The 16,385-nt window shown below is 37.1% G+C and overlaps 1 protein-coding gene across 1 annotated transcript; it reads right to left on the bottom strand.

The window, feature by feature from the left end:
- Positions 1-15,311: 15,311 nt before the first annotated feature.
- LOC145089364 (uncharacterized) lies at positions 15,312-16,152 on the bottom strand. The gene is made up of 3 exons (XM_079027808.1): positions 15,868-16,152; positions 15,546-15,777; positions 15,312-15,457 (listed from the first exon to the last, which is right to left on the bottom strand). Exons 1-3 carry the CDS (start codon positions 16,150-16,152, stop codon positions 15,312-15,314), a joined length of 663 nt encoding a protein of 220 aa, XP_078883934.1.
- Between the last annotated feature and the right edge of the window lie 233 nt (positions 16,153-16,385).

The raw sequence follows: 16,385 nt of genomic DNA, 5'->3' as shown, positions 1-16,385 counted from the left end.
AGTTCTCATGCAGAGGGGACGGGTGATAGCTTATGCATCGCGGCAGTTGAAGCCGCATGAGAGGATATATCATACTCATGATCTGGAGCTGGGAGTAGGGCTGGCAATTCTCGACACGACACGCGACACGACCTGCAGCAAGACACGAAATAAATGGGTTTGAGTTGAGTTTTTCAACCCGCCAACCCGCTAACCCGTTTATTAAATGGGTCATATATGGGTTTCTCAAAAAATAAGCGGGTTGACCCGCCAACCCGTTTATATTCTTAATAAAAAAATTATTTTATTTTTAAATGTATTTATGTATCAAGTATTAATATTTAATAAGTATTATATAATATATATCATTTATTCATAGACCATTTGATTGTTTTGACATTATTACTCGTGGTAGATGGTCTAAGGTCATAAGTCGTAACCTCTAAGGCTAAGTTTGTAACATGTTTCTATGATTGTTTTTAATTTTCATTTGGATGTTTAAGACTTAAATATCTTAAATTCGGACCCATGAACCCGCCAACTTGTGAACCCGTATAAATAAATGGGTTGGTGGGTCATATATGGGTTTATGTTCCAAACCCGCCAACCTGTGACCTGTATATTTAAATAGGTCGTGTTTGGGTTGGCATATTTTGACCCACCAACCCGCCAACTCGCGACACGCCAACCCGAACACGAAACGATTGTCAGGCCTAGCTGGGAGTGTGGTTTTCACTCTCAAGATTTGGAGGCATTACCTATATGGGATCCGTTGTACCATTTATACGGATCACAAGAGCTTGAGGAATATCATGGACTAGCCGAATCTGAACCTGAGGCAGCGCAAGTGGCTGGATGTAGTCAAGGACTACGATTGTGAGATCCTTTACCACCCTGGTAAAGCGAATGTGGTTACGGACGCATTAAGCCACAAGTTAGCTGGATCTTCCGCCCCAGCAAGGTGTATGAGGATAGCGGTGGACTCCCCGCTGGTGAGTTTGATCAGAGATGCCTAGGTCGAGGGCATACGACTAGAGAACTAGAAAGTGGAAAGGATCAAGGGCGAAAGCGATCGGTTTGTTTAGGATGGCTGGGGATTATTGACCCGATGTGGCCGAGTTTGGGTTCCGACGACTGGTGGAGCCAGGCAGACAGTGATGGAGGAGGCTCATAAGTCTCATTTTTCCATACACCCGGGGGCCACCAAGATGTACAGAGACTTGAGTTTGAGTTACTGGTGGCCATGTATGAAGCGAGAAATCGCTTGGTATGTCGAGAGGTGCTTGACCTGTAGGATGGTCAAATCCGAGCATCAGAGGTCGCATGGTAAGTTGCAGCCTCTGGAGATCCCCATGTGGAAGTGGGAACAGATCACGATAGACTTCGTCACGAAGCTGCCAAGGACGGCGAACGGGTTCGATGCTATATGGGTAATCGTGGATCGATTGACTAAGAGTGCTCATTTCTTGGCGATACGGGAGAGTTCTTCAGCCGAGAGGTTGGCTGACATATATGTGCGTGAGATCGTTGCTCGCCATGGGATTCCGGTCTCCATTGTCTCAGACCGAGATGTCAGATTTTCCTCGCGTTTCTGGCAGAAGTTCCACGAGGAACTGGGCACACGCTTGCACTTTAGCACAACGTTTCATCTGCAGACAAACGGTCAGAGCTAGCGGACCATTCAAACCCTTAAGGATATGTTGAGGACGTGTGTCATTGATTTCGGTAGGAGTTGGGATTCCCACCTACCTCTTGCAGAGTTTGCTTATAACAACAGCTACCACTCTAGCATTGGCGCCCCGCCTTTTGAGTTATTATATGGGCGCAGATGTCGCACCCCGGTTTGTTGGGGTGAGGTTGGGCACCGAGTGATGGGACAGACGGAGGTACTCCTACAGACTACCGAGAAGATCCAGCAAATTAGGCAACGGTTACAAACCGCTCAGAGTCGACAGAAGAGTTACGCCGATAGGCATCGATCTGAGTTAGAATATCAGGTGGATGATATGGTGCTCCTGAAGGTCTCACCCTGGAAATGTGTGATTCGCTTCAAGAAGCGGGGGAAATTGGGTCCCTGATACATTGGACCGTTCAGGGTCAATGCCAGGGTCGGCAAGGTGGCGTACAGGCTAGAGCTCCCGGAGGCGTTCAGTCGGATCCATAACACTTTCCACGTCTCACAGTTACGGAAATGCATTGTGGATCAAGAGGCAGTGGTGCCATTGGATGATATTTAGGTAGACGAGTGCCTGAATTACATGGAGAGGCATGTGGCCATACTTGAAAGGAAGACGAAAGTTTTACGGAATAAGGAAATACCTTTAGTGAAGGTACAGTGGGAGCATCGGAAGGGATCTAAGTGGACGTGGGAGCTGGAGGCAGAAATGCGGGAGCATTACCCAGCATTGTTCATCACACCGGACTTCGAGGGCGAAGTCTAATTCAAGTAGGGGAGAGTTGTAACGCCCTGATTTTCAAGTATTGAGTTATGTTGAACCTTTTTGGTCTTTGGGTCTACTCGACGAGTTGTTTGCCCTACTCGTCGAGTAGCAGTGGGTTGGTCCACGTGTTTTAGTGACCTACTCACCGAGTCCAAGAAAGGACTCAACGAGTAGGAGCTGCCAGACAAAACCCTAAATTTCAGGATTTTGCACCCTATTTAAAGAAGCACAAGCCTCCTTTGGCCTCTCTACAGTCCATTGAGAGTCCAAAAAGGACCTAACTCAAGTGTGTATGTATTCTTTGGAGGTTTAAGCTTGGAGGGAAGTTTTGGTGAAGGAATCACTTGGGAAGTAAGTTAGTTGAAGCAAGAGTTTGAGGGTTTCAAGTTCCGAATCAGAAAAGGCTCTCTTGAAGGTATTAGATCGTTTTTCCCTTGGCTCATTTTCTCCTAAACCCTTTTGTGCATGAGTTTAGGAAAGGGTTCTTGTGTTTAAGCCAAGATCTGAAGTTGTAACTTCAGATCTGGACTCCCCTTGGCTTCTAGATTCATAAAGCCATCAACCTTGTCTAGTATGAGCCTTCCCCCAAGGATGTGGCTTTATTGCAAGCTTAGTTGTGCCATTTTAGGGTCTTAAAGCCTTGCATGCACGTAAAGTTTGTAACTTTATGTGATAAGCATGCCTAAGGAAGTTGGATCTGCAATTTGGGGCCTTGGCATGGCTTAAAAAGTGTCTGCATGGTTAAAGGGTTGAAGGGACTCGGCGAGTCGCATAGTCGACTCGGCGAGTCATATAAAGATAGGCATTGAACTCGACGACTTGGATGAACAACTCGGCGAGTCCGATGAAGATTACTGTAGACCCAACGAGTTGGATGAACAACTCGGCGAGTCGGTTAATGTTTCCCCAAATTGATGAATATGTGTGAACCTATTGAGATGCAAGAAGGAAACTCGACGAGCTGCCTTAGGGTTCGATCGCGAACCTTAGGAACTCGACGAGTCACTCCGGAGACTCGGCGAGTAACGAGTATCTCGAGGAACTCGGCAAGTAGCCGAGGGTACTCAACGAGTAAGGGTCAACATGGACTGTTGACCTTGACTTTTGACTTTGACTTGGACCAGGGGTTGACTAGTTGACTTATGGGGTACCTTGAAGAGTTGGGAACTTACGAGTATGGTTATACTATGATAATAGGTGGTGGAGTTTGTGGCAGTGATCTGAGAATTGGAGTTTATTTACCGGGTTGACATTTTCAAGGTGAGTTATTCTCACTATACTAAGGGGTCTAATGCACCAAGGCCAGCCCATTGAATATGTTATGTAACGCCCGTAGATCCGGGATAGTCAATTTAGAGATAATAGGGGTCGAAAATGACTTTTCGACAAAAGATTATTATGAATAAATAATGTTAACCAAGTTGTAGAATACGTCTCAAGGGTTCCGTACATATAAAGAACGCCGAAATCCGAGTTATAACGAAGAAGTTATGGTTCGTCGAAGTTTTCCGGCAAAACCGGCGCGACACCGGGAGACGTAAATAGTGAATTTACGATGGAGGACTTTTCAGCCTTAGAAATACAAACAAAAGTTTTAGTATACGTTAAACTTAGAACATACAAAAAAAAGAACGCCCAAATCTGACTTCGTATGAGGAAGTTATGAATTTTCTAAGATTTGGCTTAGCAGTGCACAGCCCGAAACTCGAATTTTAGATCGAGCGGTTTTTGGCCTACGCGGCCTAAATGAGAATTGAAGATCTCAATAATAGGAACTCAATGGTAAAAAGACAAATGAAAACAGAGTCTGTATGTAGAAGTTATGAATTTTACGCGGACATTTAACAGTATAATCTTCTCGTACTATTAAATTTAAGATCGGTCGAGAATTAGCCGATGGAGTCAAAATGAAAGTTGTAGATCTTATTTTTACCTACATGCGGATATAAATAACGTCAAAAACGAAGCTTGTATGTGAAAGTTACGGATTTTGGAAGTCGGAAGTGTGCTGTGCGAAAATAGGTGACGTGACACAATCTTGGCCATTGCTTTCTCCCCAAGTCTTGTCACCAAATGGTGACATGTGGCACCAAGTTCAGCCATATTTCACCCTATAAATAGAACCTCTCCCACCCTCATTTTTTTTACACATTTCCCATTCTTTCTTCTCTTTACTCTCTCTCTCTCTCTCTCTCTAGCCCCGAAACCCCCCGAAAAGCCTAGGGAACCTCCCTAGGACGTGGCGGAAGCCCCAGAGTGCTCGACGGCTCCGAGAAGAAGAGCTTTTCGGCTAGGGAACGCTGCTCCAAGCAAATCCCGGTTTTCTATAAAACCCGTTGTAAGTGAGCTACGCCTACACTATTTTTAATATAGCTTTTATTTAATTATAGTAACATTATTAGGAACTTATAATAAGTACTTGGGCTATTATTATGGGTTATATAAGTATTTTTTAACGCTTATATAATAGTAACAATAGCTAGACTATTAATTAGTCTCGGCAAATAATAGACTAAACTCTAGTGGTAATAATACTAGGTTTCGTTGAAAAAAATTATTTTTAAGAAGCGAAGCGCTGTCTGAGTTCGGAATCACCACCTTTTCAAGTGAGTGCATGCTCCCTTTCATCTTACACATAAATATGAAGTATTTTATATAAACTACGTGTTATGTGTGCTTATTATCTGTATACTTGCTATCTATGATGGATGAACGATTTTATACAAGTTTTATATGATTTAAACTGTATATGTATTTATATCTACGTAATATGTTGGGTAAAACATGGGTAGATGAAATATGAGTTGGATGATGAGTTGAGATGTGATATAGACCATGAGGTAAGGGTGAGAGGTGGACGATGTGAGAAGCCTTGTTCCCAAATGTTGGCCCCGTTATCTAGCAGAGTATGGATGACAACCACGGACTATTCTAGACAGTCCAGTGGAACACTAGCAGGCTCGCAACCTGTAGGTGTTGTGAATGATGTGTTCACCGGTGTACTCTAAAAAACCATTGACATGTATTACGAGTGGACTCTCGAAAATGATACTGTCAATAAACGAGATAACCCTAGCAGCTGTGCTTGAAGGACAATACTGGCAGCTGAGCCTCACATAGAATGTCACAATTCTGGCAGCTGTGCCTAAGTGATAGAACTAGCAGTTGTGCTTGACAGCTACGTCATTGACAACGATGGACTTCGTACCTATTTCTTAGGATAATCCTTAGGAATGAATGAATGAGAAATAGTTGATTCTTATGGTAGATCCTTAAGAGTAAAAAAGATAATGGGGATGGGTAATTGGGTTAACTGTTTGATGATTAAACATAATAATTATATTATTGTGGGTTGAAAAACCTATGTACTCACCAAGTTTCCCAACCTGACCCACTCAGTTTATTTATATCACAGATGTTGATATGAAGTCACATTATACTGAGAGATTAAGGAGATATAAATCAATAGTGATAATGAATGTAAGTTCTGTTTATGCTTATGTTTCTGTATTGACGATGACATCCCAAATGTTTTAAAATGAATAAAAATACTTTTCTTCGGAAATGCCCTGATAACATATTTATCATGTTTTACTAGGAACAAATTTCGCACATTTTTATCAAAAAGAGGTACTCTGATTTTTATAAAGCATAAACAAAATCGGTATTTTCTAGCCGTGAAAATGGGGATGTCACATGTTATCCTAGCAGTGTTAGTATGTTGAGTATGAAGTTAATGTTGCATGCTCAGTGGTTATGCCAGTTAGGTAGATCTGTAGGACTACCTGTGTTATATGATTATCTGCATGCTCAGTGGTTATGCCAGTTAGGTAGATCTGTAGGATGGGTTGAGGTGGGACTACTCTGTGCGGTAACCAACAAACCCGGGAGCATTCCAGTTACGGGCTAAGGGAGACTCGTATTGTGGGCTCAATGGCAAGCCAGATGTAAGTTGTGGGCCCGAAAGGCAATCCAGACTCACATTGTGGGCCCAAGGGGTAATCCAGTCTGTAAAGTTATGGACCCGTTGCATTCTGTTCAATTGTTATGTTATGATGTTGCTGACATGGTTATGTGGACTGTATGTGTATCGGTATTTTGGGGGAACTCACTAACCTTTCGGGATTACAATTTCAGTTTATTGTTTCAGTTACTTCAGGGGATCGGGGCAAGGCAAATGCGTGATCGTACAGCTCCTCACTTTTTATGAATTTGTTTCTGGGATACTCTGATATGATACACTTTGAAAACAAGTTTGTAATGTTTAATGGATTTGAAATGTTTTAAAAGTTTAAATTGGCTTGAATTTTTATGGGTGTTACAACTTGATATATGTTCCTGCATCATATTTCACTCTACACATTGACTTTGTTGTGCTCTATCGACGCTACAAAATTATATTCTCTTCCCACCGATTCAGGGTAGGTGTTATAATTATTCTACTCTACACTTCATGACCTTTTCAGAAGAAATTAATTGACAGCGACAATTTCTTTAAATGCAAACACATTGTTATAGAAGCAACGACAAACCTCAGATTATTTCGTAACGACAATTTCTTGTTTAGAAACTTGTGGTCATTTTCGTTTCTTCGGAAGATAAATGGTCAAAAGTAATTAACTAAAGTGGTTATTTTGGTAAATATACCAACAAAGTTTAATAACTTAAAAAATAATGAATATAGCTCCATTTTTATTTATCATTAACTACTTAACTAATATGATATTAGGTGGTTCTTTATTTTCTTTATAAGCCTCTTCATTCCGATTGGTGTTCTAAAAAAATAGATGCATCCTGAATATAGAAATATCATTAAATGGCAATCACTCTCCTTGAAACTAACTTAATAACTAACCATTTAAAGTTTATACTTTAATTCTGAAAGCTGCAAGGCCATAATGCCCTCTTAAGTTGTTTTTTTATCAATGAAAATTTCATTAAAGGAAAAATGCAAACAGGCCACCAGAAGCTAGTTGGGATCTTACAAAGAAAAACGATGCCTAAATTTAAAGTCTAACACTAACAACAATCCATAACCGGGAACCAATAGCAGCACGACACTCAAACCAAATCTAAGCATTAAAGCTTGATATAAAAAACCAAGGCATGAACTATAAAATACAGCAGCCCTAAATTTTTGACCAACCAGAAGCAATGAAAACCTATCGATCCCAACAGAGACTTACCCAAGCTAACCTGTGCAGTTTGCAAAAAATGTAACAGCTCTTAACTTGTAAAAAAACCAAAAGCAACACCAAAACTTTGTGAAACATTTTTAAAATGAGAATAAACTTTGACCAAGACCGTCCACTCAAACTATCTTTCAAGTACCATTTTCTTTATTCCAATAATAAGGAATACATCTCAAGCACATCAAAACAACTCCAAAACACCTCTCCCAAATTTTAGAAAATGAAGCAACCAAAATATTTTATAACTTCTAGCTTGCCCCATTATTCCTCGATTTTCGATAACCCAATTCCAATTTTTCTCATCACCAACTCTATAACATCTCGTATCCTAACTCTAGCTTGCCCCATGAATCTCGAATATCGTTTTCAAAACAAACAAATTTTAAGAAAATAAAGTATCTCAAATCTTTTTGACCAAATAGATTCATGGAACTTCTGGATCTCAAATCATACCAACTCAGATAAATTTCAAGATAATAGAAACTAATGAAATGAGAAAAAGAAAATTTACTACTTTCCTTGCATGTATTAGGAAGATAACCAACTTACCCTTGAATGTATTTAGCCTCTAGAAATTAGCTTATTGACCTTCCAATGAGTAGCCTACATAATGCTAAAAAACTAATCATAATTAGCATGTGACTATACAAGTCAATATAAGATAATGATAAGGGAAATTTTTTAGAAATATGATCTATTTTAATTTATTTCAATTATTTTAGCATCCTACTATGGAGTGACCCCACATACTTTTCCTTCCTCATCATGTTGAGTGTTGACCGTGCTCAGAGCAATCTTGGAACCTAGTGACAGTTGAACAACCTGACACACACATGGAACAAATAGAAAATTTAACATGCTCCATTTGAATTAATACATAAAAACAGTTTACAAGTCCGTCTATCATTCCTGCATTTCTCTATAACAATCTCATTATATTGTTTCCAGGTAGGAAACTCTATAAAATACAATGCATTAAGTAACCTCTTGCTTTTCATCCAATCTGAACTCTTCTATCAAAAGTCTTTCAACTTCTGTCTGCAGCCAAAAATCATTTTTAAATCCATGACAATAAAAGACCCACCATCCATGCTCAATTCTAAAAAGAAAATCAAAAAACCTTTCTATACCTTCATCCAAAATTTTAAAACTGCATAATAAACTCTCATCAAAAGATCCTGAAAACCAAGGTATTGTTTTAAAGAAATGATGAAGCTCAAAAATGAAATATAAATGTCATAGACAGATTAGGAGATCAAGTGTAAAAAACTTACGGTTCTGCAATTAAATCCATAGGTGCAAAAACTAAAACCCTATCATACAAAAACAATGATCGGAAAAATCAAGAATATGTAGTAAACCAACATATTAGCAATAGTAAATACAAAGAAGGGACACTCACTAGTATGTCATATGTAATCAATTACTTTGTCATTTCCATCTGGTTAATTATGAATCCAAATGATGTTTAAAACATAAAACCTAGAAACTGAAACCAATCAATATCCTCAAAAACCAAAACAAATTTCCTACAAATAACGGATCGTTACTTTCATAGCATACAAATATAAAGATAGAAAGACTTGGATTTGTAAGGTGGGAGAGGGATAGTTGAAATTGTCGGAGACAAAAGCGATGGAGCACATTACAACGACTATTTTAATAGCGAAAGTTAGTAAAGCGTTGGATATGTACCCAAAGGAATGCATCTTTAATGGCTATGTTGATCCTTAGCTATCAGAGATGGAGTCGGTGCTAGGGTTTTGAAGAGAGGTGCGGTAGAGATTTGCTTCTTGATTTCGTTCCTAAATTACTGCAATTAGGTTGAAATTATTGAAGATAATATTATTAATGAATGGATATTGTTAAAGGAAGCAGGGTTAAAAGAGTAGTTTTATTTTGATAGAAAATAGATGTACGAGGAGACACGTGTCAAAAAGGACTCGTTTATTAATTGTGTGCTAGAATGCACCAATAAGAATTTAGTAAACATTAAATGTATATTAATTGATATCTATACTTAGAATTCTTTTTGTGGAAACTAATTAAATTTGGCATTAATGTCAATAATAATATTCTTTTAGAATGAATTCATATATACAATAATAAGAGTGTATTCTAGCAGAACGAGAGTAACTTCTACTAGAATACACCCTCAATCTTCATATTTCATACAACTTTATTGTATTTTACGTGAGTGAGTCCTAAAAGATTGTTATTGTTGACATAAAAACCTACATACGAATTCATTCTGAAAGAATGTTATTGCTGACATTAATGACAAATTTAATTAGTTTCCACGAAGAAAAAAAATTTAATTATGGATATCATTAAATATACATACAATTATGGAAATCATTTAATATTTATCTTTATTTAATTAAATAATAATTAAATTTTACTAAATTCCTATTGGTGCATTTTAGCACACAATAAATGTAAGAAACAATTTAACCTATCCCCCCTCCCTCTCTCTCTCTCTCTCTATATATATATATATATATATATATATATATATATATATATATATATATATATAAGCTTAGGTTATTTTGCTTTTATTAACTATTGTGTGCCAGAATGCACAGATATGGACCAACGAATGGAATTAATCAATGGACATGATTTGAGAGTGTATGATATTACAATGGGGTAACATGTACCATATAATTACACAAATTTTAGCAAAAGGGTATTTTGGACAATTAACTATATTTATAAAAGGAAATTTTCGGATTTTTAGGGATAATAAATTCTCCTAATTTTAAAAATATGAATTTTTTATTAATTCAATTTTAATTCTATCGTAATTTGTAAACATAACCGATTTTATTATATCAGAATATTTTTTTGCTAGAATGATGTTCTTTCAAAATTTTATTCTATTAGAATATTTTGAAAAATAACAAAATTCTTGAATCCAATATTGAAAAATAACAACATTCTAATATATTCTTATACATCCGAACTTAAATACAAAGTCATACATATTCTTACAGACTAAAAGTTTTATAGATTTTAATATAATTATACATATTCTAAAAGAATATCAACAAAAATAAATAAAATTCTTAAAAAATAACAACATTCTTAAATCATGAGTATGATCAAACTTTATTCATTCTTCAAGTTATTCCTATTATGTCTTCAACAAATTCTTCCAACCATTCCTATCAAAAATACAACAAAACTAATAATGGTTAAAAACATGTTACTTGCAATTAACTATCACGTTATATATTCTGGTAGAATACATAGAATATGACAGAACATATAGAATACATTTTGGCAGAATACATAGATTTTATTCTGACAGAATACATAGAATCCAATCAAAAGTATTGTATTTACTACTAATATAATTTTAGATTCCAAATATACAATAACGAGGGATAATAGAAATTGGAATTCAAAATCACAAATTGAAATAAAATAATACAGAGACAAATTAATTACCTTTTTAAACAATTACATAAAACATGTGTTGCTAGTAATTTTGACAGAATGCATACCACAAGGTTAAATTCTCTAGATTCTCTTTCGGGCATTTCAACAAACACTTGTTAGGCATTATCATCAAACAAGCTAAAATCATGTGAAAGGCCATATGAGATGAAAATTGAACTTAAAACTTGAGTTTCTGTGTGTCAATGTATTGATATCTGAATGACTCTATTTTTTTATTTTTTATTTTTGTCTTTTTTACCTTGGAAATGCTCCTGATGTCAAAAAATAATTAGCACAGACTATAAATTTGCAACATCATAAAGGGAGTGGCATCTATATAGTTTAAAAATCAATCTCCAAAAGAAAAATGTTATCTAGTGTACCGTTAAGATCAAATGTGAAAATCATCATGAGAAAATCATCTCATATTAATATCCCAAAAAATCATCCAACACAACTTCAACCAATTATTGCATAAAAATGATGCTTTATATGCAGACTGGAACAGAAAATGATGATGGTGGGTCACTCTTTTATCGGGAAGTAACAGATGGTCGTGATGACAATAGAGACTTTAGTAAGATGTGGTGAATGACTGTTTCAATTGTATTTCGGGTAAAGATTAGTTAGAAAAACTTACCTCCAGGATTTTCATGTGCATTTGTATTGCACTATCACTTCAGGACCTGTACACACACAAATTAGGAATTTTCTCATGTAGAGAGAGGGGGGATGGCGGAGGAAACAAGGAAATGGTGAGAATTTGAACCTCCAATTTTGGGTAATTCCTATTGTTTCGGATGACCGTCGTTTCCCTTGCCCGTTTTATACTACACAATCTTCACAACAATGTACTCGTTTGTAATTGGGTGAAATCCAAATCCGAACATCACCTCCTGTTCCTAAAACTACTTGCATTTTGGAAGCTCCAGATAATCCCGAGAAAACGGGATTGACAGTAGTTAGTTGCGGAACTGAATCAAGGATGAAATCGGCATGGAGGTGGAGACTGGAATTCTGACGACGCCATTGATGCCTTTTTGGATCCAAGATGGAGGCGGATATGCAATCGACGAGGGGAACAAACAAAGAAGATGGAGGAAGAAAAATAGGTTATGATGCGACTGAATAGAAGGATGCGTATTAGTAGGTTTTTGACCAGGTTAAAAAAAGAATAACCGCATTCGCTGCCTTCCATACATCATATTTCATATTGATATTATTTTATCAATTATATAGATAAACAATAAAAACAAAAACAAAAAAATTATTAATTTTAATTTGCATATTTAATAACTTAGGTTAATTATTTAAAATTAATGAAGCCATAAATATACACTATCATAAAGTGGATAAAATAAAATTGTTATTAAGATGAGGAGATAGAAAATAATACTAGCATAGATAAATGAGTTGATAAATAGTAAAAATATAGACTCAAACGATACTGAGTGGTTGAAAGAATATTAATAAGTTAAAAATTAGCTTTTATTAAAGATGTTCTCAGTTTCGATTTTTTCTTAAAAACTAAATATATTAATAATAGAATGGTTATTGATATTTTTTTATTAACCAGCCTAAAATCATTTTTAAAAAAATGTAGACCATACCATTTGAACCGTCAAAAAAATGTAGACCATACCATTTGAACCGTCTAAACAACATGAAGCCAAAATTTACGACACCATGTTTTTCTATTTGGATAATCTAGTGTTTGGATAAATTAGTTTTTAGCTTATTAATTTAGTGTTTATTAGCTTATTGCGGTGGGAATAAATATTTTTAAGTATTTGACAAACAAAACAGCTTATATGAGTAAAATGATCAAAAATGACTTCCTCTTATATGTTAACATATTTTTCTTATTAAACAAAACAGTTTTGTTTTGTAAATAATAATAATAATTTTCTTATACATAAGAACTAAAAAAACATTTACCACATTATTTTTACATCTATTTTTAAATTGATCGGTTACATCTATGAAATATTCAAGAAACATGAGACCATAATTTTCTTATCCATAAGAACTAAAAAAACATTTTGTAACATCTGGATTCCCAGATATCCTATTTTGTTCTTTTATTTTTGGGAATTTTGAGGAGACTCGGCGAGTTGGCGTCTAAACTCGCCGAGTATGGTTGCGGATTTGTATGCGAGTTCACAGCTGGACTCGGCGAGTTCATGAGTGGACTCGGCGAGTCCACGCTGTTTAATGAAACCCTAATTTCCAGGGTTTGAGACCTATTTAAAGGCCCTTATGGCCGTCATTTGCGGCCACCAACCCCCAGAGAGAAACCCTAAGAGATCTAGAGCGTTTATGAGGAAGGAGAGGCCATTCTTGATCCTTTTGTGGGTGTTTTTGCAAGAAGGAGGTGACCAAGGCAAGAGGAGGCTGAAGGAGGAGCGATTGTGGCGATTTCTGAGTTCTTAGAGATCATATTGAGGTATTTTGCTCGAACCTTCTTCAGTTTTGATGTTGATTCTTAGTGTTAGGGTTTTCTAACCCTTTTAGAGGAAGAATAAGTGGAGCATTTGGTCCCTTCTCAAGTTTATGTCTTGGATCTGGACCCAAAGAGGTCCAGAGACCTTAACCCTTGGAGCTTTATGAGTCATTTTAGGAGCCATGAGCTTATGATGTCATTTTTGGGGCTAAATCACCAAGTTAGACCATTTAGATGTTATATGAGTGTCAAGGTCTGAACTTTACGTGATTATCATGCTTGGGAAGGCCAGATCTATGAATGTATGGAACAGATCTGACCTCAGGAGGCCTATGGAGTTTGTGCATGGCATGAACTCACCGAGTCCGAAGAACAGACTCGGCGAGTAGGATGAGGGTTTCCCGTAAATCACTCAGTGAGTGGACTTGCCAAGTTGGGTAATAACTCGGTGAGTCATGAAGAGTCAGGGGGACTGGAGTTCAAGGCGGAACTCGCCGAGTTGTTCTTGAGACTCGGCGAGTTGAGTCGAGGTGGCCCCGCGATTCATGCCAGGTGGAACTCGTCGAGTCAGGGGAAGTACTCAACGTGCCAAGAGAGGGACTAAGAGAGTCAGTGGACACGTGTAGACTCGCCGAGTCGCCCTAGTGCACTCGACGAGTCGTGTCAAAGTTGACCGTTGACCTTGTTGACTTTTAGGGTTGAGTACAGTTGTATTTATGAGAGTATTACTTTATGTGATTAGGCGGAGGCTAGATCACATTTCTTCCGAGTCATATATTTACCGAGACACCGAGGTGAGTCTTCTCACTATACGTTACCTAGAGTGGTATTATGTGTTGACTAGAGGGTCTTATGTGTTACGTATGAGATTATGTGCTATGTGATATATGTATGTTGTATGATGTTATAGACCGGACCGGAGGGTCCAACGAGCTATGACCGGACCAGAGGGTCCAACGAGCTACGGGACTGGAGGATCCCACTGAGACACATCGACCGGAGGGTCGTATTATAGCCTCGAGTGGCGTATGTGTTGTATGCGGTATTTTGGGGAACTCACTAAGCATTTATGCTTACGGTTGTTATGTTATGTGTTTCAGGTACCAGTAATGAGCGCAGGAAGGCGTCAACATGATTCGTACACACGCACATTGGAGTTTATATATTATGATCTTGGGGTTTTGTACTGATACAATGTGGACACAATGTTTTTGAAATGATTTTTAATGATATTTTATGGTCGTTCAAAAGTGAAAAATTGTTCAAATTTTTACGGTGTTACACATTTATCATGCAAAACTATATAAGACCACAAATTTCATTCCAAATCCATATTTTCCATCAAGCACAGTTATAACCCATTCCATATTATCCAAATTAGTTTCATGATACTAAATTACACCATAAAATGAAAATACCAAAAAATTTCAAAACAAATCATACGTCATTATGTGTACGAGTGTTTGACCTTGAGAAAATCTGTCCAACAATCATATTGTGTAGTGCACTCATATACATATCGTTATTTCTATGTTGTCTACTTGATACTTCGTCATGTGGCTCAATAACATTATCGGGTCCTTCATCATTGCGCGGAATATAAGATTCTTCTTACGCTATCTAAAATGTTGCATCACCACTACCGCTCATTCTAATGTAATTGTGAATCGTCATTGAAGCTAGCACAATTTTCACTTAGGTCTCGAAGTTGAAATTTACATGCGTGTCTCTTAGTAATACCCATCGAGCCTTCTAGACTCCAAAAGTTCGTTTAATTACATTGCGAAGTGACGAATGATAATAGTTAAATTATTTTTTGAAGCCTTTTGGTTCTCGCACGGCACGAGTCTGCCCACGTCGAAAATCAGGAATATGATAACGGATGTTTGAACCTCTGTACGGAGCAAGATAACCTTTTTTATTTGGATATTCGGCGTCTACAAGGTAAAACTTACCTATAGAGGTACAAATAACGCATATGATTGTTATTTATTTATACCGTTTGAAAATATAAAACTTCTATTAATAAATAATAATACTAACCATCGGCTGGAAGTGGACACTTAACTTCACGTCTCCTTCGCGCTTCATTGAAAATTTTCGTGTCATGTGCGCTCCCCTCCCATCCAGCCCACGCAAAGGTAAAGCACATGTTGAAATCACATGCTACCATAATATTTTGAGTAACGTAATTCTTTCGTCCAATGTATTTGATTTGGTAACGTTGCGGAACATAGGCCTTCACGTGTGTTCTATCGATAGCACCAATACAATCCTATAATTTCAAAAAATATAATAAGTTACCAATTATTTTTACAATTACACAAATTCACCAAATAACATAATTTTGCAACAAAATAAGTACCTTGAAGTATGGATAATACCGAGGGTTATTTAAAATATGTTCTGGAATAGTTTCGTTGAAGTTAGCATTTGGTTTGATGATGTCCTTACTTAGGTTAACCACAACATCCAAGACTTTATGAAAATGCCTATGGATTATTTCCCCATAATGGTTAAAGAACTCTTGAACTAACCGATTTCCACATCCATACGCCAAGTACAACAAGAAAATACCAAGGGACTCTTGAATAGATACACGACGTGATTTCTTTAACCCATAATGTGCAACAAGATCACTACATAACATGTTGAAAACTGGGGCTTGTAATCTGAAAAGTTCATAACATCAGCTCTCATGATCGTTAAGTATTTCATTGATAAGCATGCTTCTTGTGCGCGAAGATGAACGACGACGTCGGCTCTCATGATCGTTAAGTATTTCATTGATAACAGGTTGTCGTTGATGTATACCAAACGAAAAAAAGGAAGAAACTTTAAACCTGATGGTAGATGGCTTGAAGATCGTCGATGGTTCCAGGG

This window comes from Lactuca serriola, chromosome 2 (genome assembly GCF_051521515.1).
Source record: "Lactuca serriola cultivar US96UC23 chromosome 2, Lser_US96UC23_V15, whole genome shotgun sequence".
Taxonomy (NCBI): domain Eukaryota; kingdom Viridiplantae; phylum Streptophyta; class Magnoliopsida; order Asterales; family Asteraceae; genus Lactuca; species Lactuca serriola.
Note: the sequence above shows the minus strand (reverse complement) of the source record. Positions and strands in the feature narration are given on the sequence as shown.